Genomic DNA, 26,089 nt, shown 5'->3' with positions numbered 1-26,089 from the left:
CTGGGGAAATTCCTGTTTCCTAAGTAAGCAAACAGAGGTTGAGCATTCAGACACTGGAGTCAGACCTGGGGACACTTCGAGCTCCCCGGCTTACTCTGGGTGACCTTGGGAACCTAACTTTAGGTCTCTGAGCCTGTTTCCTCCTCCATCAATGAAAACAGAAACTACATGGCTTCACGAGATTGCTACGGCTGTGCATAGCCTCAGTGTGGGGCAAGTGGCAACTCTCAGCAACCACGGGGTTACCCTCATCTGGGTGTAGGAGGTGCGGGTACTGCTGGAGCGGGGAGGGGGGGGGACACGGCTGCTGTCTCTGCAAGAGGAAGAGGATAACCAGCCTGAGAGCAAGAGAGTGAGTGGGGGGGTGAGGTGGGGGTGGGGTCGTCGCTGTGGCAGGTTCCAGAGCTGGCTGGGATTCCCAATCACTGCTGCTCTTGGGCCCCAGGTGAGGTACTTATCTGGGAGTCTCAGTTTCCCTGCCCGAGATCGGCAGGCTACAAGTGCCCCCCAGGTGTTTGGGCAGGACCCTGGGACCCTTCTCTGGGCTGGCAATTGGGTGTGATTGCGGGAAGAGGCTTCTTGGGCCTGCTCTGTGTCTACTGTCACCCAGGCTGTAAAGATGACAGAGGGCCGGAGCGGCTCTCCAGGCTGGGGCCTGGCATTTCACAGCGCTAGCGCCCTGTGACTTATGGACCACAAGAAGCTGTGATTTATACAACGTGAGGCAGAGCTCCTGGGCTCGTGAGTTCCCTTCTGTGATGAAGTGCCTTGCAGAAGCAGCAGCCGCTTAGCTGATGCGAGGGGACTCCGAGGCCCATCCATCTCCCTCTCTCCCCAGGAGGCTGGGCAGCACTTTGCTGAAGTGGCTGAACACAAGTGCATCTGTTATTGTCTCCAGAAACCATCAAAGAGCTGAACTTGTCCCTGAGAGGCAGCTCAGAGGGCAGGAAGGGGAGACCCACCCAGGCCAGCTGAGGCAGCTTCAGGACGCTCAGGGGGAAGCACTTGGTACCACGCCTGGCACAGGGAGGAGGCTCGGAGCAAGCTTCTCTCTCCTGGAGCGACGGCCTGGAGTGCAAACATACCCACCTCCAGTGGGTGCCAGCCCAAGTGTGAGCTTTATTGGCTCATTAGCCCGCACGGCATCAGCCCGGTTTTACAGATGAGAAAAGTGAGGGTCAGGAATGTGAAATGGCCCGCCCAAGGCGCACTCCCTAAGTGGCAGAACCACGCGGAAAGCACAGCCCTGACTCCACCCCGGTCTGTTCAGCGCTGGCCCCACCGGCAGAGAAGCAAGCTGGTGCTAATAATTCCACCCCCCGTGGAACCGGCGCCCAGAAGCCCCGCTGGATCTTTGCCGCCTCGTCTTTTGGTGATAGTTGTTGTCAGGGCTTCCCTTTAGGTGGGCGAAAATATCTGTTTACTCAGGAATGGAGCAATTTCCCAGGCGAGTCTCTAACTAGCTAAATGCCTGGTCCTGCCTCCGTCGCAGGGAAGCCGCCCACTGTGAAAGACGAGCCACTCAGCAGGGAAATGTTTAAGCGGCACCCGCTGCACACCGGGAGCAGCGGGGCGGGGGCGTTGCCGGTGATTCCACACCCCGCCCCAGCATGGTGCCTGTCCCAGGAGCCTGGCCACGCCCAGTGAGGCGGAACAGGGCTGGCGGAGGGCTGGACCCTGGACCACTGTGCAGGCTGTCCCTGCACTGAGTCAGCCGGGTTTAAATGGACGAGGTCGTGGTCCACTCGGTCCAGGGTAGGTCAACAGGGCACCCACACCCTCTCAGCCATGCAGGGGACCCTGGGGGAAGAAGGCTGGATTGGACTGTGGTCTCAGGCAGGGGCGTGGTCTGGCCCCTTCGTCCTGGGCGTGCAGGGCTGTTCCATGGGGATCGTCGCAGAGTAGAGTGCACAGTGCCGGTGTGAGCCCACGGGGACAGCATGGAGGAGGGGGAGGAGTAGGTACCCCCTCAGCCTTTGCCCCCACCAATGCTGACAACAGTGGGGCCAGCAGGGCTTCGGCCCTGGCTGGTGGGGCACTGTGGGGTGGGCTCTTTCAGTGTGGAGATGACCTTGGGCAGGGGCTGCAGGTTCCATTCACCCTGCAAGGAAGGGGGCAGAAGGTAAACTGAGGCTGGAGGGGCAAGATGGGTGGCTGCTTCCCCAGCCACTTCCCAGCCACCTCTTGGATTCTTGCCCTCAAACTCAGCTTGTCTCAAACTGAACTCACTCTTCTCCCCCAAGTTGCTTTTTGGGGGTCCTCACCTCAGTAAATGCCCCCTCCCCTGGCTTCCCATTCACCTAGTCAGGAACCTGGGAGTCATCCAGGCCTCTGCCCGCCTCCGTCCTCACCCAATTTAATCATTCACCCTAATGTAGCAACCAGAGCCCCTGGCTGCAGGCTCTGATATTTTTTAGCTATCTCTTCCCCTCAAGGCTACACCAAATGCCAAGTTTTCAACCCCATCAGACGTCCACCCCACACTATTCTCAGCAAGCCAGTATTAGCCCTTCCTTCCCTTGGTGCTGAGGATGTTTGACTTAGCAGTTAATCCGGCTCCCAAATGCTTCTGGGAAGGGTCTTCCTGGATCTCCAGGCTGCGGCACCTTATGCGACTAACTGCATAGGCCCTGGGCTCCTGACCACAGCCCGCTGGGCTCAGGATAAATTAGATGCCTTCGAATACCAGTGGGTCTCAGATAAGGAGGAAAAAACCAGCTCGCAGCTTCAGACTGGTTCGTTTCTTACCTTCCCCTCCCCTGGTGCTTTATTTTTAGGCAGGTTAGTGCGCCCTGCTCACACCACCTGCATTTGGCATTCGGTACAGTGTGGAGGTGTCACCAGAGAGGGTGCCTGCCCTCCCTTCCTTGCCTCGTTATTGGTGCTCTCTCTCTCTCTCTCTCTCTCCTCTCTCTGCTGGCTGGCTGGCTGTCTGTCTAGGCCTATGTGTCACCACCTGGCACTTGCTCTAATTGTCTTGTGCGAGTGCTTTTGCCAGCAGTTTGGAGTGCAGGCCCATCACCCCTCACTGGGGCCCCCCATGAGGCCTGCCCGACTGCATGCCCCACCCGGGCCCATGGCAGCGCACCTGGAAGCGGACGGCTGAGGACTTGTTGCAGTGCATGGAGATGGGCGCGAAGCTGTACAGGGCCTTCAGTACGTCGCGGTTGAAGGAGTTCCAGGGAACAGAGGTGAACTGCTGAGACACGGACGCCTGAGGGCAGGTGCAGACGTCCTCGTTGTTGAACCTGGTGGGGGCAAGGAACAGCCAGGCTGGGGAGCAGCTGACAGGCAGGGAGCCCAGTGGGCACCAGCAACACCTCCCTGCAGCTCGAGTCCTGTCCCTGGGGCGACCGTCCTGCCACCTCCTCCCCAGCCCCGCTGCCTCTGCCAGGCCACCCCAGATGCTGCCTTCATCAGCAACGGCCTCACCTCTCCTGTCACCTTGGCGGGTGGGTAATGGCTGCTTCAGGCTGGGTTGAGGAGGCTCTCAAGCCAAATCCAGACTCAGCAGGAAACGAGTGAGGGGAGGGGTGAGTGATGCCGCCACAGGTCTCTGCTCCTAGAACTTAGCCTGGACTCCTCCAATCTGCCCAGCCGCCTAACAGGCCCAAGGTTCTGTGTCGGGGTTCCCTGGGGGCAGGGAGCTTGTGCAGGGAGCCCTCACCTGTTGATGAGGTGGAAGTACTTCTGCAGGAAGCCGGCGTCCACAGCGCTCTTGCAGAGCTCCAGCTGCGTCTGGGGGTAGTAGTGCACGTAGTTGACACACATCTCCTCCAGGATCCCAAAGCCCCCCTGCAAGTTGGAGAAGACCCGTCAGCCCCGGGCCATGCCACGCAGACGCTGCCATCCAGCAGCTTTCGCCGCACCCACGTGTTCACTGCGTCCACTCGTCTGTTCACTGCACTGTGCCAGGCATGCTCTGGGGAACCGAGTCCCTGCCCTCACGGAATTGCCACCTTGGCAGGAGAGACAGGCAATGAGTGAGTCAACCAGGAAATTCGTATCAGGTACTGATGATGCTGTGAGGAGAAATGAAATGGGACAAGCGGATGGGGTATTATTGTGCCCATTTTATGGGTACAGAAACTGAGTCTCAGAGCAGGCAAGGGGACGCCCCGTGGTGGCCACAGCATCGGTGGCACAGCCTGAGTGGACCCAGCCTCCCGGCCGTTGTCTGGAAGCTGTCCCCATGACCTCCAGCAAGAGCCTGGAGCCAAGGACTGCAAGGGAGGCCCTTTCCACTGCAGCCCCGCACCGTCCACCAGTCATTTCTCCAACGTGGCTCTGAGGGGAGCAGGGGACTCTAGAAGACAGGACCGTGACTAGAGGCCGCGACAACCTCCAGCCTCTCACAGCAACCCTACTGCCTGCCATCGCATGGGAGGGCAGGGCAGGCACCCTCTGAGTCCCCACTGCCAGCTTTAAGCCCCTCGCTGGGTTGCTGCTCTTGGAGCTGGTGACCGTGGAGCCTCAGCCATAGGAGGAAGAATAGCAGCAGCTTGGAGGAGCTGGGACTGGAGAGAGCAAAGCTCCCCCGGCAGCAGCTCAGACCCCAGCAGGTCAGGGGCCGGGACATGATGCCCTGGCCACCCTTGCCCCTCCAGGCTCCCTGCTGTTTGTGAAGCTGCTGTGGGCCTGGGGATTTCATCTGGCTGGTGGGGAAGAAAGGCAATCTTTACTCTATGGCAGAACAAAGGGACTGGGCAAAGCTCGGCGTGGCACTTACACCAGCTGCCGCCCCCTCCTCCCATGCAGACAAAGAGCATGGGACAGTTCTGCCCAGAGACGAAACCTGGCACGTGTTGGCCAGGACGGGTTTTTGCCAGCATTGTTCTCTGGGCCGGATTCCTCCTTTCCCAGCTTTTCTCATCCATCCCGCCCCCGTCAGATCGGGACGATTGCCCTCCTGTGTGAGTTCCTGTCCCTCCCCAACCTCTGCCGCCACAGACATCAAAAGGGAACTGAGTCCGACCCTGTGTAGAATCTGTTCTCCTCTTTCACCTGGGGAAGGAAATCGAATTTCAAAGGCCACTGTGTCTTGGATCAGCAGGCGAGGGCTTGTCAGAGTGTGAGAAGCTCAGGCCCACCTGGGGAGCTGCCCTCCCCTTTGATCCCACCTGGTGCTGTGATGTGGCCACTGCCAAGAGGAGGGCATGGGCCAGGGAAGCCACAGAACTGCCCACGGGGACACTGGCACCGAGGGCCTCAACCTGAATAACGGCCATCTGAGATGTCAGTGGTGCTCACCAGGCCTGGCAGCCCCGAACGCCCTGGGACGTGGCATCAGTTCCGCCGCCGTGAAGCCAGGTTGGGCAGGGAATATGCAGTCTCCTCGCTGGATGCCCGGCAAGACCCTCCCATCCCTGGCCCCAGGGCTGCGCCTGCAGAATGGGGCTGATGGTGGGGACTTGCCTGGGGTGCTCCACCTGCAGAGCCCTCTGTTTGCGAGCCCACTCAGTCACTGCACAGGTGCTTAGCCGAGAGGCGGCACAGTCGGGGTTGGCACCTGCACCCATACCAGCCCTGCCTCCTGTTCGCTGTGTGGCCTGAGTGGCTGGACCTCACAGTATCTCCTGGTGGGATTGCTCAGAGGTCTCAGCAAGGCTTGGTGTGGTTAGGATGAGTTATTAGAGCAGTGCTGAGCTGTGGCAAGCACCCGACATCAGCCACTGCTGTGGTATACTGAGCACCTCCTCTGGAGAGAATAAAGGACTGACAAAGCTGTCCTGCCCCCCCACCCTGAGCTTGTGATCAGGAACCTAGGACACTTGTCACCTGAAATCCAAGGGAGACAGGAAGGGTGTGGTAAGAGCTGTGAGGCACAAGACGCTGGGTCAAATCCCAGCTCAGCCATCTATCAGCTGTGTGACTTTGGTCAAGTGCCTGCCCACTCTGAGCCTTTATGTCTCACCTGTGAAAATACAAACACTGGCTGGGTGCTATAGCTCATGCCTGTAATCCCAGCATGAGGGATTACATGAGGAGTTTGAGACCAGCCTGGCCAACATGGTGAAAATCCATCTCTACTAAAAATACAAAAATTAGCCAGGCGTGGTGGTGGGTGCCTGTAGTCCCAGCTATTCAGGAGGCTGAGGCAGGAGAATCGCTTGAACTTGGGAGGTGGAGGTTGCAGCAAGCTGAGAACACACAGCCTGGGTGACAGAGCGAGACTCCGTCTCAAAAAAAAAAAAAATAAATAAAATAAAATAAACCACTGGCAGTCTGGGCTCAGTAAACATCAGGTGAATCCACATTGGATTAAAACACAAAGAATAGGGCTGTGACATGGACCTGAGTTCCTGGCGCTGAGAGATGTCAGGGTAGCTGTAACCCAGGTCTGCTCCACTTGAGCCACACAATTCACAGGATAATTATTGGAGACCACCATGGTTACCGAAGCAGCTGGCACAGATCCACTGGCAAGGTGGCCCATTTGCCAGGACAGCCCTGGCTTGTGCCTGGGACCCAGATAATTGTGAACAGCATCCCCTTTGGCTCCCGGAAGCAGCCCTGCTGCGTGATGCATCACGTGGCTGCCCATGTCCTGGTGCTGCCTGCATATTCAGCCTTGAAAATAGATCTCTCCAGTGCAGATTCTCCTTGAACTGTCTGCAGTCCAGCCAAAATGCATCCTCAGCTGACGCTCATCCTGCCTGACCCCCACCCATGTCTCCACCCTCTCCTCCTCTCCTTTCCATCCTGAGAATGTTCTTGGTCCTCTGGGCCTTCCTGCACGAAGCCCCTGCACAGAGCCTTCCTTCACCTCCTCCCCTCTACCCTGGGCTCCATGTGACAGCCACATTTCTGACAAGGCCCTCCCAGGTCCCCGCACCTCTGCCTCCTCAACCTTGTTTTTAAAGTTTTATTTTGTAATTTTGCTTGTTGTTAGCAGCAGGTGCTCCAGGCCTGTCTCCCTGGTGCACCTTGAGCTCCACGGGGCAAAGGTCAACCTCTTGTCCTACAGCTTCTCCCCACACCAGCCCCGGGTGCTGAGAAGCTTCTTGGTGTGAGTGCTTCTCAACCTTGAGCAGGGGTCAACATCCGCTGGGAGCTTGTTAAAACATGGATTGCCCGATGCCACCGCCTGTGTCTCTGACTCAGTGGGCCTGGGGTGGCACCCAGGAGGTTGCATTTATCCCAAGCTCCCTGGTGATGCTGCCACTGCGGTTCAGGGAGTGGAGAACGACTGGCTTATTGAGGGGATGAGCCCGTGCCCTAAGTGAGGAGTCAAGACCTGTCCTCTTTCCTCAGATGGCTCAGGCTGAACACTCGCCCTGGGCAGGTGCAGGGGGAAGCGGGGGTGACTTACCACTGTGGCCAGCTCCCGGTCTTCCGTGTTGTACGTGCAGGAGGTGATGAGCACATCTCCCTGAGGAAAAGCCAGTGTGACCATCAGCACCTGCCACCTGGCGTTGGCAGATGCTCGAGGCCCCGCCCCCATAGGACCACGCCACTGTGCATGCCACGGCACCTCTGGGGTACAGTCCCTGTCGTCCACTACAAGAAGCCCAGCAGATTCATGTGCGAAGGTCACAGGCTGAGTGTTCCCGAGCAAGTTATAAACCATCAGCTCCTGTGACCCAGTGGGTCACAACAGGGCCAGGGCCCAGGCCAGTGGGGGTGCAGCTGGTGGGCCATGACACATCTCAAAGGACTTGGGCAAGTCCCCCCCGAGGCCTGGGCTTGGCCTTCTGTGGGATGCGGGCTCCACTGCCTGCCTTAGTGCCCTCATCTCCCCCGAACACTCTCGGGTTTGTGGTCGGCCCATCAGAATGAGGATACACGTCCCCTGGGAGTGTCCTGTCTGCTCCACCCTTTCCAACGTCTCTCCATGAACTCCTGAGTGAGTCTCCCCATGAGGTAGCCCAGCCCAGAGCCACCCACAGGCACCCTCCCCCTGCCCTGGATGGCTCTCCCTCCCCCTATCACTTTCTGTGTCCCTCTCCTTCTGGTGGCACCCCCCAGCCACCCCGGCTGGTGGCAGTGAGTGGGACAGCCTTCCTGCTGGGCACTCACCGGATGGACCGACACGACCTTCTTCAACATGCGGATCTCCTGGGGCAGGCAGAGCCGAGGGGTGGGGGAGAGGAGACCTCAGAGAGCTGCAGACCGGACCCCCGGCCACTGTGTCCTCCCTCAGGCCTCCCTGACCTCTGGGGGTGTCCGTTTTGCCCCAGCCTCTACAGTGGAAGCCAGGGCCCGCTAAGTGTGGCTTCTGGCCAGGGAGGGCATTAGATTCAAACCAGAAGGTGGTTATCCAAGACCAAGATTGATGTGCCCAGAGGGCTGCCTGGGTCTCCCGAATCCCACCACCATCTGCCGTGTGCCAGAGGCCTCCCTACGATCAGACACCAGACACCCAAGTGGGGAGCACAGGCCACATGGGTGGGGGGCGGGTGGGGCTGGCCCAGGAGAAAGAAGCCAGCCTGGAGCCATCCCTATGGTGTCAGGAAACAGTAGACCCAGCAGGTCGTGTGGTGGCCGGGTGTGGGGGCGGGGCAGGGGTGGGGTGCAGGTTCCTACCTGGAAGTGAGGGCTGTAGTGATTGTCCTGGTTCACGATCTCCCACTCCCGGCCGTCCCGGACCAGCACTGTGACCACCTTTCTCCCAGTCAGGTGTGTGTGGAGCTGAGAGGCGAAGATGTGGATCCCGGAGGGAGGCAGTGCCTGTGGGGTTGGGGGGCTGCAGTGTCAGGGCCTGACCCCCGAGGGGACCCTCCCATCCATGGCCAGGACCCGGTAGGGAGCAGCCACCCTGGGCAGTTTGCTTCCCTGGAACACTTGCATTTTCTAGGTCTTTCTCCCCAGCCAGGTTAGAGCCTCCATCAGAAACCTCACGGGGAAGAGCGAGGTGGCCGCAACAGCCCCCAGCTCCCAAAGAAGCAGCCCCTAGTCCCACTCAGGAGCGACTTTCTTTCCAAGTCCTTCATCCTCTCCTGAGCCCCTGAAGCCTGACAGGTTCATCTTCACTCAGTCAACAGGCCTTTAAGGCGAGCCCCCCGTGGACAGGGTGTGGCAAAGCCACCAAGCTGAGCAGCGCGTGGTCTCTGTGCTCAAGGGCTTGCGTCCAGGTAAAAGCAAGTGGCAGAAGGTGGTACTTGGCAGGTCCCCTACGTGGTGGGCCGAGCAGGACCTTCAGCTGCCCTGCGTTGTGGCTTCCTTTCAGCTTCAAAGCAGCCAAGGCTGCGTTCTCCCTGTGCTCAGCATCACCCCGTGCTACAGCTGGGAGCTGTAGCTACAACTGGAAGGTGGTCATCCAGGACCAAGATGAATGTGACCATGGGGTGCTGCAGCTGGACACTCTGGGGCTGCAGGCCGGCCTCACAGAAAAGATGGCAGCCCTCACATCAAGAGGACTTACGCCATCACTGGGGCATGAGAGAATCTTCCAGAGAACGAAAGTTTTCTCTGACCTAATGCTAACTTTTTTTAGATAGAAAATGCATTTCCATGGCTGGGCATGGTGGCTCATGCTTGTAATCCCAGCACTTTGGGAGGCTGAGGCACACGGATCATTTGAGGTAAGGAGTTTGAGAATAGTCTGGCCAACATGGTAAAACCCCGCCTCTACTAAAAATACAAAAATTGGCCGGGCATGGTGGCACGTGCCTGTAATCCCAGCTACTCAGGAGGCTGAGACAGGAGAATCACTTGAACCTGGGAGGCAGAGGTTGCAGTGAGCCAAGATTGTGCCATTGCACTGCAGCCTGGGCAACAGGAGTGAAACTCCGTCAAAAAAAAAAAAAAAAAAAAAAGGAAGAAAGAAAAGAGAAGGAAGGAAGGAAGGAAAGAAAGGAAAAAGAAAGAAAGAAAGAAAGAAAAGAAAAGAAAAGAAAGGAAAGAGAAAAGAACACGTCTTTCCTGAAATCGAGCATTTTCTTTGTGAGTCAGTTGTCCTTTTGCCCACCCGCTGCCAGGCTCTGCCCAGTTTGTTCATGCAGTCAGCAGGTCCCAGAGCTCGAGGTCCCGACAGCCCCATCCCTGAAAGTCCCAGATGGCCGAGCTTTTTAGGACTCACTTTTGCTCCTTCCCTCTCGCTCCCAAGCAGTGGCCGCCCTTGACCTTGCCGTTGCCTATAGCTTTGTGTCCCTTGCAATGGCTTGAGGGGCCATCGTGTGCCAGGCCTGGGAGCCCAAAGGGTCCCAATGACCCTTTGGCCCCCAGAGGCCGACCCTGGCCCAGAGATGCTGGGTGTCAGCCAGGTGGAGGGAGGACTATGCTCTTCTGGGCACTCTGGTCCAAAGCAGCACTCTTGTCTTGGCCTGTCTGTTTCACTGGGATAGCTAGACTAGGCCGGATTTTGGCTGCAGAATTTGTGCCCCTCTTTTATCTGCTAAAGGAGAGACAAGACTGAACATTCTCATTCTGTTACTTAAGGTAGTGGAGGACTCTGGCAAGGGGAGGCGGGTCTGTATTCCTGAGGCTGGAGAGGGGCGTTCTCACAGTCAGAGGTCAGCGGGGTCGAAGGCCCCAAGGCCCTGCAAGGGGCAGTGAGTGCTGCCTGGCCGGAAGCCGCTCTTCCCCATGAGCCCTGGCCAAGGTGCCTTTTACATGGGCCCACGCTTCACCAGTGGGAGCTTTAGGGAAGTGGGAGAGAGTGTCCACCCCCGTCTGGGACAAAAGGAGCTGATTTCCTGCCGGAGACAATGGGTGCCATGCCGGCTGAGAGCTCCGTCTCCCTTCAGCCTTGAGGAACCTTTGCTTGGAAGACTGGGACGCTCTGGGGGCTCACTCACATGAAGAACAAATCCCAATCGACCCATTTACTAGGAAGGAAAATCCGCCCTAAACCTCATTACAACGACATCTGCTGTCACAGCCACAGCTTTCAAAGTCAGACAGGCTGGTATTTGAATCTTCACTCAGCGTGACTGCTGGCAGTGTGATCCCAGCAAGCCTCAGTCTCCCCATCTGTGAAATGGGTACGTCAACACTTACTTTGCAGGTCACTGTGAGAAGTAAAGCTACCGCACATGAGGAAATGTTTGTAACATATACACAAACTATGAAATAACATCCATCATATAAGAAGAACTCCTAGAAACCAACAGTAAGAAAAACAAACCACCTACTGGAAAAACCGAGCACAGGAATGAACAGAAAACAGGAACAAATGGCCAAGAGGCAGAGGAAAAGATCCTCAAGTCCACAAACAGAAAATTCAAGTTAAACAACACTGACATGTCTTCCTTCCAAATGACAGAAAATATTTACAATATTAATAATCCAGTGGGTCAGTAAAACCGGGCACCCTCTCGTCCTATATGTGGGAGGAAGCAGCAGGTGGGCTTTCTGAGGGGCATTTTGCAAGATTTACTCAAGGGAACACTCACATCTCGGAGCAGCAATTTCATGCCTAGAAATCTACATGAGAAAATGGTTTCCTACGTGGACAAGGATTTCCCAGAAGCTTCTTTCTATTAGTAAAAAGTTGAGAACAGCCTAGACACTGATGGATAGGGAGACAGTTCAGCACAGGCTTGGACCAAGATAGAGCAAGCAAAGGAGATTTTAGTAGTCACTCCCTGAACTCACCAGAAGCCAAGGACAGGACCGGCTGTTGGCGCCAGTCTAAGCGCCAACCTGTGCCTCCACCCAGCGTGCATAGCCCTGAGGACGGGTGCTCCCTGAGATCCTGTAGCCGGCACTTCACTGCCTCACCTAGTCCTGCCCTGGTCAGGTGCATGGTGAAAACCCCATCCTGTGGAATACTATGCAGCAATAAAAAGGCAAATCACCAGAAAAATGCCTCCCATTTGTTGAAAAATTTGTAAACTATTCAATACAACTTTTTAAAAACACAAAACGTTTCTAAAACCTGCAAGGGCTTCCTGAAATACACAGAAAAAAGGTCTGGAAGGACACAAAGCCAACAAGTGGATATCTCAGGGGGAGGCGGCAGCGGATGAGGGGAGCGTTCTCTTTAGCTGCAGTGCCTGCGCTTGTGAGTGGCAAGTGCATGTGTGTGTTGCTTACATAATGAAGGCATATTTTAAAATGCAGCTCGTGGAAGCCTGGCACGTGGGTGTGGACTAGTGGGAGCCATGGTTATTGCTGGAGAGGGAGGTGCATACACACACAAATGGCCTCTCAGCAGCAGGGTTCCCTTGCATACAGAAAAGAGGGAGGACCGCAGGGGGATTCAGGGTCAGGGGAAACCAAAGCTGTGCCTGCCACCCTTCGTGGGCCACCACCTGCCAGGCCTCCACTGGGGGATGCGGGAGGAGGGAGGGTGCAGTGCCGGGCCCAGCCCCGCTCACCAGCTGGGTGCACTTGTCCGTGCAGTAGCCAGTGAGGATGAAGGCGGTCTCCCGTGGTGGAATGGCCATCACTGGCGTGTACACCAGTCCCAGCTCCATGATCCCCGCGTTGAAGCGCCGCAGCTTGGCTGTGTAGTACAAGCGGATGCCTGAGGAGTCATTTCGTCCTGGGAGAAGGTAGGATGGATGGAGGTGAGCGGTGAGTGGAGGCCCTCTCACTTCCCCCTGCCGACAGATTATCCCTATGACCCCAGCCACCCTCAGCCAGGAGGCAGGGCCGGTCACCCCCCATCTGCTCCCACCTGCTAGGCAGACCAAGAGCTGGCTGTCTTTGTTTCCACACCTGTGGATGCCAGGCAGCTCGCAAGATCAATTAACGCAAACAGGCTACACTCACTGGGAAGAAAGAGCTGCTGTTTCTATGAAAACTAGTTGAATGCTATGGAAAGATGTGATCAATGTGAGCCACTTAAAGCCTCCATGGAATCAGGTGCGGGTGAGATGCTGCTGATGGACGGAGACTCATAAACAACGTGGGTTCTGTGCTCAGATTGTTTCATAAGTGCTTTGATGTTCTTCTTCCACGTTCAAAGGAACCTAAGCTGGAAATCAGCCTGCAGGACGGTGACAACCTGCAGGGTGTGGTCTGGGCAAAGAAGAGGGCATGGAACTCCCATCTGCCAATGGCACAGAAGAGCCCTGGCCCTGCGTCAAAGCTGGGCAAGTGTGAGTGTATCTCTGTGTTGAGGTTAACAAGAAGCATTCAAGGAGCACATCCTCCCAGCAGCCCCCACTTTTACTACTTTGATTTATGTCCTGCAGACCCAAGGAACCCACCTACCAAGCTGACATCTCAGGAACAATTTGAGTGAGAATGTGGCCCCCCAGGAGGAGGGCCAGCGTTGCAGGTCTAGCCCCCGTTCATACACAGCCCCAGGTCCCGCTTGGTCAACAGCATGCTGTGTGCTCTCAGATGACTTGCTGTCCCTTTATGAGCCTCAGCCCACAGTCAAGGGCCTCTTCCAAAGGAATAACATGGTGCTTCTTCGAGTCACGGAGACTGTGTCTCCTGATTATGGTGTGGCCACACCTGTTGGTTCTCCTTGCCGTTTGCTAATTGGAGAGTCCCTGAAGCTCCCTGGGCCAGCCTCCCAGTGGTCACATGAAACTGATGGTCAGAGGTCCAGGGGGCTGGGCACGGTGGCTCACGCCTTGTAATCCCAGCACTTTGGGAGGCCAAGGTGGGTGGATCACCTGAGGTTGGGAGTTCGAGACCAGCCTGACCAACATGGCGAAACCCTGTCTCTACTAAAAATACAAAAATTAGCCAGGTGTGGTGGCACGCACCTATAATCCCAGCTACTCGGGAGGCTGAGGCAGGAGAATCGCTTGAACCTGGGAGGCGGAGGTTGCATTAAGCTGAGATCGTGCCATTGCACTCCAGCCTGGGTGACAGAGTGAGATTTCGTCTCAAAACAAACAAAAAAAAAACAGAGGTTCAGGGATGCTGGCACCCACTCGAACATCCTCACAACCAGGTGTCATCCAGGTAGCCCCACCGTTCCTGAAACTCCATGCCTAGTGAATCAGCAGCCAGGCTCTGAGTACGGGCTGGGCTCATGGTTGGCGGAGGATCTAAAGGCCTGGCCCCATGCCCCTGGATGCATGGTGGACATGGCGGGGTGGTCTGGAGGGACTGTGCAGCAGGAGGCTCTGCCCCCTGAGTTATGTACAGGAAAGGGATGTCAGGCGGCAAGGAGTGTGAAATTGACAAGGGGTTTTAATTCACAGGGAAGAGGCTTCTGATGAAGACTAAGTAAAAAAACAAACAACAACGAAAAAAAAAGATATAAAATTCTGGTCACAAGAAAAAAATGAATGGGCCAGAAAAGCAGTCAGGACAGACACATAGCCGGGTGACCAGTGCTCACTTCAAAACTTGGAGCCGGGAGCTGGGGGGTGGTTTCATCTTCTTCATGCTTTTCTGCTGTCCATCTTCTCACCAGTGTACATGCATTGCCCTTTCTGATCAAACAAACTAAGAGGGTGGTACAGATACTAACATCTTCCCTGGGTGCCAAAAATGCTCTGAGCATAACCTATCCCTTTCATGGAAGTTTTGCACAGTGAGAATCATCAGCCCCATTTTACAGATGAAGAAACTGAGGATGGAGCCTGAACTGAAGACTCCACACAAGACCACAGGGCTGGGAAGTGGCCAAGCTGAGGTTCAAACCCAGGGCTGTGGACTGGGGTGCAGGGCACTTTCAGGGGCCCAACCATCTCCCTACTTGTTTCCTTTAAGATGAGGCCAAAACAACTCCTCTTGCCTCTGCCTTCTTCCCTCGACACCCCTACACCATCCAAACTCAAACGGCTCCTGTATCTCCAGGCTGATTACATCAGAGGATAATAATAAAAAGGGCGTTGCAATTGGTTAAAACTCAGATGGGGATTAAATCATGAAATAATTGTGGGATTTTGATATTTATAGAAAAGCAGCCCATCTCAAGATGGGTGAAGTGACAGGAGCGTCCTTATATTTGGCAAAGGATCCATAAATACAACCAGATAATCATGAAGAGACAGACTTCCCTGATGCTTCAGGAGTTTTCAAAAATCCATTTGCTTTCAGGGTTTAAATGAGCAATAAATCCTGTGTCATGCTAAGGCCCAAGCTGACTTATACCCTTCTCTGTGCATGTGGAGATAACTCCAACAGTGGCGGAAGGTATTACTTATGCAGCCAGTAAAAAAAAAAAAAACCACAGGCGACTGTTAGCTGAGCACAGCCCCGTGCCCACAGCAAGTTCTGTGCGTGAGCCTTTCCCAGCTTCACAATAGCTGTGGGAGGTGGGAGAACAGGCAGCGGGTGAGGTCATCCACCCAGCGTCCCCAAGGTGGTGAGGCACAGCCTAGCACTTATCTCTTAGGCCACTTCTGCACCTTGCACAAATGAAAATAAGAAGCACCATTCAGAGAGAGAGAAAAAGTGTGTGCATGTGTGCGCTTCTGTGTGCATATTTGTACGTGTGTGTGCATGTGTGCGTGTGTGTGTGCATGTGTGTGCGTGTGTGTCTATATATGGTGAAAGATGCTGGTGCAACAGAGAGAGGGAAGTATTTTTTTCAGTTTCTGAGACAGCGTCACCTGGCCTTGCCATGCTAAGAGCTGACCCTGCTTACTCCACCCTCAGGTATGGGTGATCCAACAGCAGCTGCCCCAGCTCCCCTTCCCGTCCCTGCACTCCGGCCAGGCCGGAGCGCCTGTGTCCTGGAATATGCCCTGCTTTGCTACCACCTCCCTGTTTATGCACACACCCCTCCCTGTATTTGGAACTTGGCATCTGGCAGCTTCCCTTATGAAAATTCTCCTTGTCCTTTCCCCTGGGATGCACAGTGCTGCGCTGATGGCAGCCCGTATTATAGGGACGAGGAGGGAGGTGTGGGGCCACTGCTGGGCCCTGGCGAAGCTGTGAGGAGTAAGCCCCTCGAGGTCCTGTCCCTGGGAGCCCACCACAGCCATGGAAGATGGACAGCGGATGAGGCAGATGCAAGGGCCTCGTGCCAAGAGGAGCTGTACAGCGGGGGCACCATGCTGGGCAGACGAAGGGCGGGATTTGCTCACTGGCTCAACACAGCTGAGCCCTAGGGCTTCTGAGGGGAGGATGGCAGCAGAGCCCCCTACCTTCTATCACCAGTGGGTTGTGGTAGTGAACTTCCAGGCGGAGATATCTGGAGGACCCAGGACCCCCGAAGGCAAGGCCGGCTTCCTCTGGGTAGTAAAATGCCTGTGTGGGGCAAGGTGTCAGACAGACGCGTGTGTCCTGAGAGGGTCCCAGGTCCGGGCAGGGGCAAACCCAGTCAACTGTTGGGGCCTGAGCCTCAGGGGTGGTGGAGGGGGCGCAGCAGGATTAGAGCGACGCTTCCTCCTGACAGGCAGCTCATTACACGCCCCAGGAACATCCTGTGAGACTCGGGTCAGGGAGTTGGGGAGAGGAGCTGGTGCCTAGGGCTGAGCCTTCCCCCAAAACCCCTTCTCTAGACGGGTGTAAGAGCTGGGGAGGCCCCCATCGTCTCAGCCTGTGGAGGCCTCAACACTGGCCCCACCGCCAGCCAGCCCTGGGACCACTCTGTACACAAAACCCTGACTCCAGTTGGGAAACAGAATCAGGACCCACTGAGGGCATAAGGTCCTGGGGCACTTGCGTTTCTGTGGAAAATAAAAAAAAGGCTGGAAGCAGGTGGCATTTCAGACATCACAGAGGCGAGGGGGCCACCTCAGGCCTGGCCCTTCTGGTGGCCTCGTGAGCCCCCTTGGGAGCCCCTTCTTGAAGCCTTTGAGACGGTGAAGCTGGGGAAACAGAGGTGTGGGGACACCAGGGGCCCAGGCAGGAGACACCATGCTGGGGTCGCAGGGCACGCACCTTGGCACCCAGGGCCCAGGCGGCCAGCACGTGGCGGCAGTAGTTGAGGCGGTCGGGTTTCATCTTGGAGTCGCAGGGCCCGCTGAAGTGGGGGACGCTGTCCATCTCGGGGGCGCACTGGAAGACTTCCATGTGGTGGACGAGGGCCTCGTTGCCCTTGGTGACGATGGGCTCGTACTGTGAGGAGGCAGCCCCCTGAGCCCGGGAACCGGCCGCCCACCCTCCCCTCCCCAGCAGCCCTCCTCCGTGGGCTTCCGAATGCCCATCTGTAAAATGGGAGGGATGATCCAGACAATTTCAGGGGCACTTCTGGGGTTCACAGCCTTGAGGGTGGAGCCATCAGCCCAGAAAGAAATCCCATAGACAGCTCCAGAGTGAAGGAAATGAGGTTCGTACAGGCCATTTCCTGCCAAGGTAGGGACAGGACGCAGCCGTCCTCATGCATATGGGACCATGGCCGGGCCAGCTCCTGCAGCCCCAGTGGGAGGCAGGGCAGCCCTGAGGTTAGAGCCCGGGCCCAAAGCGTACCTTCAAGGCCATGCCTCTTCCTGCTGTGTGACTCTGGACACTCACATAACCTCTCTGAGTGCACCTTCAAGGACATGCCCCTTCCTGCTATGTGACCCTGGACACTCAACCTCCCTGGGCCACACTTCCTCTGCTGGAAACCAGGGGCTCTTGTGATGAAGGAGGGATCACCTCGCCCCTCCCCCGGGACCAGCGGCATAGTGGACACTTGACAGCTATCGCCTTTGCTATTCTGTCTTCCCCATGCGGGTGTTCGAGAGCAAGTGAGTTCTGACTTGAGCTGCTTTTTCATGAAGGGGGAGGTGGCCTGGCAGACAGACAGCAGTTCCAGTCCCAAGGAAAGATGCAGAAGTCGAGATGTTGTTGCTTTGGTCCAGGCAGGGAAGTGGGAGCTCAGAGGCCCTTTGAGGGTAGGGGAGTGAGCAGAGTGATGGGGAAGCCAAGACCACTCGCTGCTCCTGCGGGACTTCAGGCAGGTGCCTGAGGTTCCGGTGATAAGAGGACACCTGGTCCAAACAGGACTGTGGACAGCTCTCCAGGGTCAGGGACAACCCAGGCCCGGGAGGAAGGCAGGGCTGGGCGAGGACCTCGGCCCTGGACCCGCACGTACCTTGATAATGTGGTGCCGAGAGAAGCCCTTTGGAAGCTCCTTAATGTAGCACCAGTACGTGGTCTCCTGGCTGGGGATCTGGATATTGGGAGCTTGGACCTCCATGGTGCACGCGTCTGAGGGCAACTCCGGTTCGGGGATATTGGGCTTCAGGAGCTGCACCCTCTGCAGCCCCGTCTGCAGGCCCGAGCCATTGATAGCCTCCAGTGACCGGAACGGCTCCTCCAGGATCCCATAGACCAAGTGGACAGTGCCGTCCTGCAGCCGAGACGGGGTTCAGCTGGTCGCCCTCTCAGAGCCCCCAGAGTTGGGCTCCTGAGAGGATGCCACATCCCTGCCCACCCACACCTACCAGGTGACACACCTCACTCTCATCTCTGTGAATAAGGGACCCTTGAGGCTTGCATGGCCCTGGCTGGGGCCAAATCCCGGGCTGACGACCCCCAGGATCCCCTATTTGCACTGGCCATCAAATACTTTTCTCTTCTAAACACATTCCACCTACGTTCACTTAACATCCATTCAACCAGTGACTACTGGGCCCGCCGTGAGCCAGTGTGGCCGGAACATTTGTTCCCTCCACCAACCCCAAGGTCACTGGGGACTGGGTGTGGGGGATCATTGGTCAGTTCAGCAGCCCAGCCTGAGGATTCAGTGCCCTCTATGAAGAGAAGGAACCACCCTGGGGCTTGCTGATGGTCACGCTGAGCTGCGGAGCCATGCTATATTATGTAGTCACCACCAGCTTGGCAGGAGGGGACCAAGCAGCCACAGAAAGCTCCATGGATCTACGCGGTGCTGGAGGCCACAGGCAGACTCAGGAGGCAAGATGTGGGGCTGGCTTCCTCACATGCTGTCATGAATGGAAACGGGGATCGGGTGTGGAAAGTGCCTTTCATAGCTTTCTGGGCACTCCACAGTGCAGACCCGTGTGGGTGGCTAATTTGCTCTTTGAGTTTGTGGAAAGCCGGTGGGCCGCCCTGTGCAGGGGATGCCCAGAGCTCCAGGCAGAGGCCCCTATACCTGGCCTGGGGCCTCTGGGCTGAGCACACACAGGCATTGGCCTCCCCCTGTGAGGTGCTTCCAGAGGGTTCTCTGCTCACCCTTGCCTCGTCCACTGGGAAGCAGGGTAAGGGCTCAACAACCTCCTGGAAGAACACCTCTTCTGGCACCAGGTCTGCCCCAGCACACCCCGAACCCCTGGGTACATCCACTCCCCGCCTCCGGGCCTTAGTTTCCTCATCTGGCAAACAGCCAGCTGTTCTGTTTTCTTAGATTCTGTATTTGTCTATTTGGCATCTATTAATGGATTGCAGGCTCAAACAGATGGCCAGAGTTGTTTACACCTGCCCTTCCCTCCAACATTCACGCGTGTGTGAGAATCATATTCCCAACCCTCCAACCCATTCCAAGCCCATATCCTTAGCCACCTCCTCCACCTGACTGTCACACACCAGGACAATATTGCCTCAGCCCTAAATCACCCTAGGGCCAGGAACCAGGCAACTAGAGACCACCCCAGCCACCCAGAGCCCACCAGAATTGTCCAAATGAAGCAACTTCCCTGCCCTGCCTGGCCTTTCCCATGGAAACCCCAAGAAAGCCTCAGGCCTGGGCTCTCCCCTAGCTCCTGCATCTGCCTCCTGACCAAACCCAGGGCTCTTCAGGTGGCCCTGCACGGCACAGGTGCCCCTTCTCTCAGGAAATTCAATCAATCTTTTGATGGCACTGGCCTCCCGTGTGGTCACTCAGCTACCCCCATGATTAAGACCTGGCACTAACGGCCAGCCCAGGCCACTGCCACACCAAAGGATTACTTACACAAGACAAAAGCTGTCAGGTGTGCTCGAGTTAAAAGAGTTTTGTCTTCAAGGGCAAGGTGGGTTGCTTTCCCTAAGAGGTTGGGGGGCTCTTAGAGCAGCATAAGAAGCCTATGGCTTTTGCAATGTTTTGTGGCTCCCATGAACTCCCAGACAGAGTTGGTCAGGCCATACAGATCATCTAGTTCCCATCTCTGTTTTACAGATGGGCAAAGTGAGGTCCAGAGGAGGGGGGGAGTTGTCCCGAGCCTCACAGCGAGCTGGCAACAGGGCCAGGATGGAAAGCCAGGTCGCCTGGGCTCCAGAATCCCACCTGATGGTTAATAGGACCAGGAGGAGAGAGACATCCAGAAGCAAGGTCTAGTCCAATGGGAGAGGCTTCAGCACAAGCCCCGCATCTAGAAACCATGTCAGCTACGTGTTGGCAAAGGGCTGCTTCTTTGAGGGCTCAGGGGGGATAGCAGAGCTGGACCCTCCTAAGTGCTTTGGCCCCACCACTGCCTCTGGCCATCCTCCTTGGCTTTCTCTCTGTCATAGCTGGCCAGGCCCAGGCCCCAGACTTATTGGGGACAGGAAAGGTACTATGACATTGGCGCAGGATGGCAGCATGATACAGGCAGCCCACGCCCTCCTGGGTGCTCGCGGCCACCCCTTACCTCAATGAGGTAATCCTTGGGGTCGCAGGTGCCAAAGGGCCTCTTGAAAAGCAGGGTCAGGCCTTCTGGGGTCCTCTGCACCTGCAGCAGCTGGTAGTCCTGCTGGGGATCCAGGTGGATCTGCCCCTTCTGGTCACTCCAGGCATCCTGCAGAGACAAGCACTGGGCTCCAGGCGTGAAGGAGCCAAGCCGGGCCAATCCACAGGGGAAGAGGGCATTCCCCGGCAGAGCTCCGCATTCACTGCCAGCTGAGCTGGGGATGCTGGGCCTCAGTCCCTGTGGATCTGAGGGTTCTGCCTGGGGTTGTGGTTTCACTCACACCTTCTATCTCCATTTCTGCCTGGAGGCAGTGGAGATGAGCCCCGACAGTGGAGTTGGTTCCTCCTCTGCAGCCAGGAACCAGGGCTGTCACTTGCCAGCAGGTCACAGGTTCTGTTAGCCATGGGCATTCCCAGGCCTCGGGGGGCGGGACGCTGAGCTTCTTAAGAAGATGCCTGAGGCTCCCAAGGCCTCATCAGGACTGGGAACAATGCCTCGGACCAATGCTGCCCACATTCATGCAGGCAGGAGAGTTGCGGAGCCTCAGAAAGGGGAGAGTTGGGAACAGGGTGGGACATGAACAGGAAAGGAGAGAGAAACCAGGGTGCCACATCTAAGGTGGTGATTGATAGCAGGTGCCCACCCTGCACTGGCACAACCCTGAGAACAAGCACTGCTTAAATACATGTAATTTTGGATTTTTTTTTTTTTTTGAGATAGGGTCTCGCTATGTTGCCTAGGCTGGTCCTGAACTCCTGGCCTCAAGCGATCCTCCTGCCTTGCCCTCCCAAAGTGCTGGAATTACAGGCATGAGCCACCACACCCAGCCTGAAGCACCACTTTAAACCCTGCAGCCTAGGCATTGTTCCCCTCACCTTAGTCCCAGCCCTGCTTGGAGAAGGTAAACTGAGGCCCAGGGAGGCATTGGACCTGCTGCATTCTCCGAGGATGCTTCCTGGGATCTGGATCAGTGACCTCTGCCCTCCCCGTCTCCGGCTGCTCCCCTTGCACTGGGCCCTAAGGGGCAGGGACACGGTGGCCCGAGGCCAGGTCACATGGAAGATCACCAGGGAGACCCACTGAGAGACAGCGAGGAGCCTTCCCCGACAAGCAGGCTGCCCTTCGTACTCAAGAAGGGCCCTTCTTAGATTCCATATTTGTCTATTTGGCATCTATTAATTGATTGAAGGCTCAAACAGATGGTCAGAGTTGTGTACACCTGTCCTGCCCTCCAACATTCACGCGTGTGTGAGAATCATATTCCTAACCTTCCGACCCACACCAAGCCCATATCCCTAGCTACCTCCTCCACCTGACTCTCACACCCCAGGCCAATATTGCCCCAACCCTAAATCACCCTAGGACCAGGAACCAGGCAATTAGAGACCACCCCAGCCACCCAGAGCCCACCAGAATTGTCCAAACGAAGCTGCTTCCCTGCCCTGCCTGGCCTTTCCCATGGAAACCCCAAGAAAGCTTCGGGCCCTTGGCCTTAAGGACTTTGAGTTGTGTTTCTTTTTAATCTTACATTCAGGGTAAAACATCTTTTCTTCATTTCCTTGAGAAAAAAGAAATCTGCAAAAGATACTGCAAAACTTTCCCTAGAGAAAAAAGCCACACAATGCAACCCTGCTGGGGACACCGCTGATTTGCAGAGAGACTCATTTTAAACAGAGGCAGAAAGTTCGCCTGTGATATTTCAGCTGGAAATCAAGAAGATATTAGTTGAACATATTGCTTAGGGAGGAATAATAAGGCTGACATTTGCTTTCGTAGGAATTTGTTGTGCAAATTAACCTTGCCAGCGCACGGAAAGGCAAAGTTACCTGGCTTCCTCTGGCTTCCCTAGCAGCCGGGAAATGCAGGCAGGGGGGACGCTGCCCCAGAGAGGAGCAAATGCTCCTGCACTCAGGGTGCCTCATGGCAGAGGCTTGCGAAGAACCCCAAACTGTCAGCGATGGGGTTCAGCTGCTCCTCCAGACAGCTGACGGCTTAGAATCAGGGCTGTCCCAGGTCTTCCTTGGCTGGAACCTGAGCCACAGAGTGTCTTTGTGCACAGGAATCTGTGCAGCCCCATGGGTCAGAGCAGGGCCCTTCCCAGGCAGCTCCACTCACCCTACCTGGGTGGCCCTAAGCCTCACTAGTGACACAGGCAAGTGCCTCCTAGCCGAGTCTTGGGAATTGGAGGGGGCAAGCTCAGCTCCAGAAACAGCAGCTGCCATCTGCCCTCATGAATTCACAACACCCAAAAAGGCAGAGAGGGACTGTCCGCCCCACCAGCCCACGGTGAGACCAAGGTGCAGAGCTGGAGCCGGCCGCTCCGCACAGACACAGCGCCCCCGCTCCAGCTCGGCACTCCCAGATAAAGCAGGCACCTCCTGACTTCGGAAATAAAACTTTTTTGTCACTCCTTTGTGTGTTTCTGTGGAGAGAGTTGGGTTTCATCCACAAAGAAGCCCTGGTGGCCAGTCCCATATGGGAAGGAAGGCGGGAGCAGGACCCATTGTAGGCGGTGGGCTCGCCCACTTCGGGGACCCCCTGCAGCTTGTGGAAGGGCCTAAAGTCCCCTCCAGTTTGAAGGGAAACTTTTCCCCTTTCTCCACCCTGTGAAACAAGAGTGGAGGTAAATTTGGACGGAAAGGAGTCAAGAGCCCATCCTAACAGTTTTGGCTGAGCCCTGTGGGGCTCGTTCGACACCTATGGGTGGGGGCAGGGTGTCTGCACCTGCTCAGTCGGTCCACGGGTACAAGCACAGTAGGTCAGGCTGGATCCCATGGGTGCGCAGGCCTCATGCTGTGCCCGGCCACGCGCCACCACCTGGGCCACATCAGTGGGCATGTGTGCTCTGGGGACGTGGTTCTGGGCATTGTTTACAGGGCCGAGGGTCGTGGGGTCTGTGCTCACGCGCGTGTGGGGTGTGGAGCGGCATGAGTGTGTGTGGTGTGTGCGTCCTCTGTGTATAGTTCCATTCCTTGGGATTACTGGGTCCCGTGATTTGGGGCGGGCAGTCAAGGACCATGGAAAGCATGCCTTTCCTATTTTGTCCTCAAACTGAGATCCCCATGATGCCCAAGCTCGGGGTGCAGACTTGGCTCAGAGCAGAGTCAACTCAAACACTGAGAGGTGACAGAAGAACTTTCTGGGTTAAGGAGGGTGAGTGCAGAAAGACGGCCAGATGGGGTGCCGGGTCAGGAAGGGTTTGGAGAGCTGGCAGGGAGGAGAGACTCACCGCAAAATAGGCAGTGTCCCCATCGGTCCAGAGCACCACGAGGTCTGCGTTCTCAAGCTCGCCACGGTCAGACATCCCAAACAGGACGCCAGCCTTGAGCCTCCGCACCAGGAGCTGGAAGTGGATGGCCTCCTGGGTGTAGCTGACATTCCATGAGAGCTCCAGGGACCCCTCCGGGTCCAGGGGGATGTGATAGGGGAGGGGGCTGTCACGGGGAGCCGAGCCCTGCAGTGCGGCCACCAGGATGACCAGGAAGACGGCCACTGCTGTGCTGTACATGAAGGCTGCCTCCCGCACGCTGGGGCCGGGCAGGCTGGCCCAGCGACTGAGGGCGGGCATGGCTGGGGTGAGCTCTCTGGTCCCACCTGGACATTTATGCCCTGGTCCTGAATGGGGTGGGTCCAGGCAGCACGGGTAATCACATTTGTCTAGCGAGGAATCCAATTTTCCCTCCCACAAGCTTGCGCCCCAGGCCAAGCACTCAGCCTGCTGCCCTCCTCTAATTGGCACTAATGACACATGGACGTCATCAGTGGGAGTTGAAGTAGACAGGCGGATGCTGTCCCTTCTGAGATGGCTCTGAAGAGCTGTCCCAAAAGCAGATGCACCCTGCAGCCAAGAGGCCTTTCAGACGCCCTCTGGCCAGGCACCAGCTGACTGCCTCACAGGCTGTCTGGCCCAGTCCCCAGTGGGATGGGGTCTGTGCCGCCCCTACCCACGGATGAGCAGACTGAGGTCCGAGGAGCTGCTCCAGGCTGACCAGTGAAGGATAGGCCCGTAGCCACTGCAGGCCTGGCCCAGCGAGCAGAGCCGTTTGTACAATACTAGCAGGTGGGCCCATTTCAAACCAAAAATAAGACAATCTCCAAATAGTCCCTGTGTTTAGACACTCTCTCCACGGCCTGCTGTTCCCACTTTTGTCTCCTCTCAATTTTCCCACAGCCTCCAGCTGGTACCACTGCTGCTCCAGAAGGTGCGAGAGCATCATAGGGAGTGGGGAACATGGGCGTGGGGTGCATTGCTGGGGACAGACGGAGCTGGAGCTGCACAGGGGATAGGCAGGCTGCAGGGTGCACTGCTGGGGGTGACAGCCTTTAAGGAAAAGAGGGTGAGTGACAGGCCTGCTCCCCTGTCTCTGAAGCTCCCAAACCCACAGCTTCCTCTTGCCCAGAGCAGATCTGGCCTGAATTTGAAGCCTCTCAGGGCAGCTGGCCGCAGCCCTGCTTCTCCCACACCTTCCACAGGACCTTTGCCATCATCCACCCGTGGGCCCGAGGGTCAGTCTCACCACGGCACCTCTCCCTCCTGTCCTCTCCCGCAAGTAGACTGAGGGCAGCTGCCTTCAGGACATTCTGCTTGATCCCTCCAGCTCCACCCCCCAGGCTGGGTTGACAGATCTCTCCAGCTGGACTAGAAGCTGTCCCTCCTCCCTAGCCTCCTCCCCTCCCTTCCTTCCTTTTCCCTCCTGTTTCTCGTCTCTCTGGAGAAACCCAGAATCTAGCCTTAGGAGCACATTCATGTCATAGGCTGACAGCGATATTTAGGTCCTCAAATACCCATGACGGCAGGTCTGGAGGCTGCTTCAGCTCTGAGCTCTACGATGTAGAAAGGAATGACTGTGTCTTTGCACGAACATGAAATTTGGAGAAAGTGCTAGCCTTCCCCTGGCCCTCACAGGCGGTGCTCTCTGCCCCACAGTGGCCAGGCCATCCTGCAAAGCCAAGCTCAGGCCATGAGCCCCTCCCCACTGACTGCACCCAGAGGGGCACCGTTCGCCCCCCACCCACAGCCCAGGCAGGTGAGGACCAAGAGCATAATCACCTGTGCAATAGAGTGTGGCATTGGTGTGAAATTGACTCCCAGGCCAGGGGAAAGACACTCTTGGGAGTTCTCTGGTGAGCCTTGGGAAGGGTCTTAGCCTCCGAAGGCCTGGCTTTCCCATCAGGACATGCCACCTCCGTCGCCTGAGAGCACCTCACCTTCATGCCTCAGATTAGTTCCAAAACCTCCTCACCTGTGCCACGTAAGCAGATGTCTGCTGCATCCCGGACATTCACTCTCGAGATTGGGGAGCGGCCACAGCGAGCCGGTGATATGAAGAGCCTCCGGGGTGGGCAGGCACCGGTGTTCCCAGCACGGGATAACAAAAGCCAGCAGAGGCAAAGGTGGAGGTCACGGGCTCCACAGCACACCCAGCTCAGGGGTGAGCCCTCCCAGCAGCCTGGTGGCCACCCAGGTGGCTCCAGCTAGACAACAGGCTAAACGAGCACCAGCTGGGGCCCGAGTTGTGGGAAGGGGGGCACCTCTCTCCCCTCTGGGGTATTGAGGCCCCAGGCACCCCTCCTGCTCCTCCAGGGTCAGAGCTCTGGGGTCATATCCTGCTCCGCCCTCCTGAATGCGCAGCTGGCGTCCTCAGAGAAGCGCTTTCCAACCCAGCGCCTCCTCCTCATCTACAGACACAGGAAGTTAGATGACAAGGACAATTGATCCCTCCAGCTTCCTTCAACCCAGCGGTTCT

At 56.7% G+C, this 26,089-nt stretch overlaps 1 protein-coding gene across 2 annotated transcripts; it reads right to left on the bottom strand.

Moving 5' to 3' along the window:
• Positions 1 to 1,094: 1,094 nt before the first annotated feature.
• DBH (dopamine beta-hydroxylase) lies at positions 1,095 to 25,667 on the bottom strand. Of its 2 annotated transcripts, XM_055351466.2 has the most exons (13): positions 25,586 to 25,667; positions 23,572 to 23,685; positions 20,304 to 20,450; positions 17,828 to 18,085; positions 16,690 to 16,866; positions 15,951 to 16,053; positions 12,264 to 12,430; positions 8,527 to 8,670; positions 8,020 to 8,058; positions 7,313 to 7,372; positions 3,668 to 3,795; positions 3,089 to 3,248; positions 1,095 to 2,101 (listed from the first exon to the last, which is right to left on the bottom strand). In XM_055351466.2, the coding sequence occupies exons 1-13, from the start codon at positions 25,622 to 25,624 to the stop codon at positions 1,970 to 1,972; spliced, it is 1,668 nt and encodes a 555-aa protein (XP_055207441.2). In that variant the 5' UTR covers positions 25,625 to 25,667; the 3' UTR covers positions 1,095 to 1,969. The 2 variants fall into 2 exon arrangements, with proteins under 2 accessions (XP_055207441.2, XP_055207440.2); XM_055351465.2 differs by lacking the exon at positions 25,586 to 25,667 and having other exon boundaries at positions 1,100 to 2,101; positions 23,572 to 24,157.
• Positions 25,668 to 26,089: the final 422 nt, after the last annotated feature.

Source organism: Gorilla gorilla, chromosome 13, assembly GCF_029281585.2.
Source record: "Gorilla gorilla gorilla isolate KB3781 chromosome 13, NHGRI_mGorGor1-v2.1_pri, whole genome shotgun sequence".
NCBI lineage: Eukaryota > Metazoa > Chordata > Mammalia > Primates > Hominidae > Gorilla > Gorilla gorilla.
The sequence above is the reverse complement of the archived record's forward strand: the minus strand, read 5'-3'. Positions and strand labels throughout refer to the sequence as shown.

Excerpts from the sequence above, each read along its gene's own strand:
- DBH (XM_055351465.2), bottom strand. The coding sequence starts at position 23,910 with ATGCCCGCCCTCAGTCGCTGGGCCAGCCTGCCCGGCCCCAGCGTGCGG. Across the intron at positions 12,431-15,950 it reads CAACCCACTGGTGATAGAAG|GACGAAATGACTCCTCAGGC; the intron begins GTAGGGGGCTCT and ends ACCTTCTCCCAG. Across the intron at positions 7,373-8,019 it reads AGGTCGTGTCGGTCCATCCG|GGAGATGTGCTCATCACCTC; the intron begins GTGAGTGCCCAG and ends GCTTTTCCTCAG.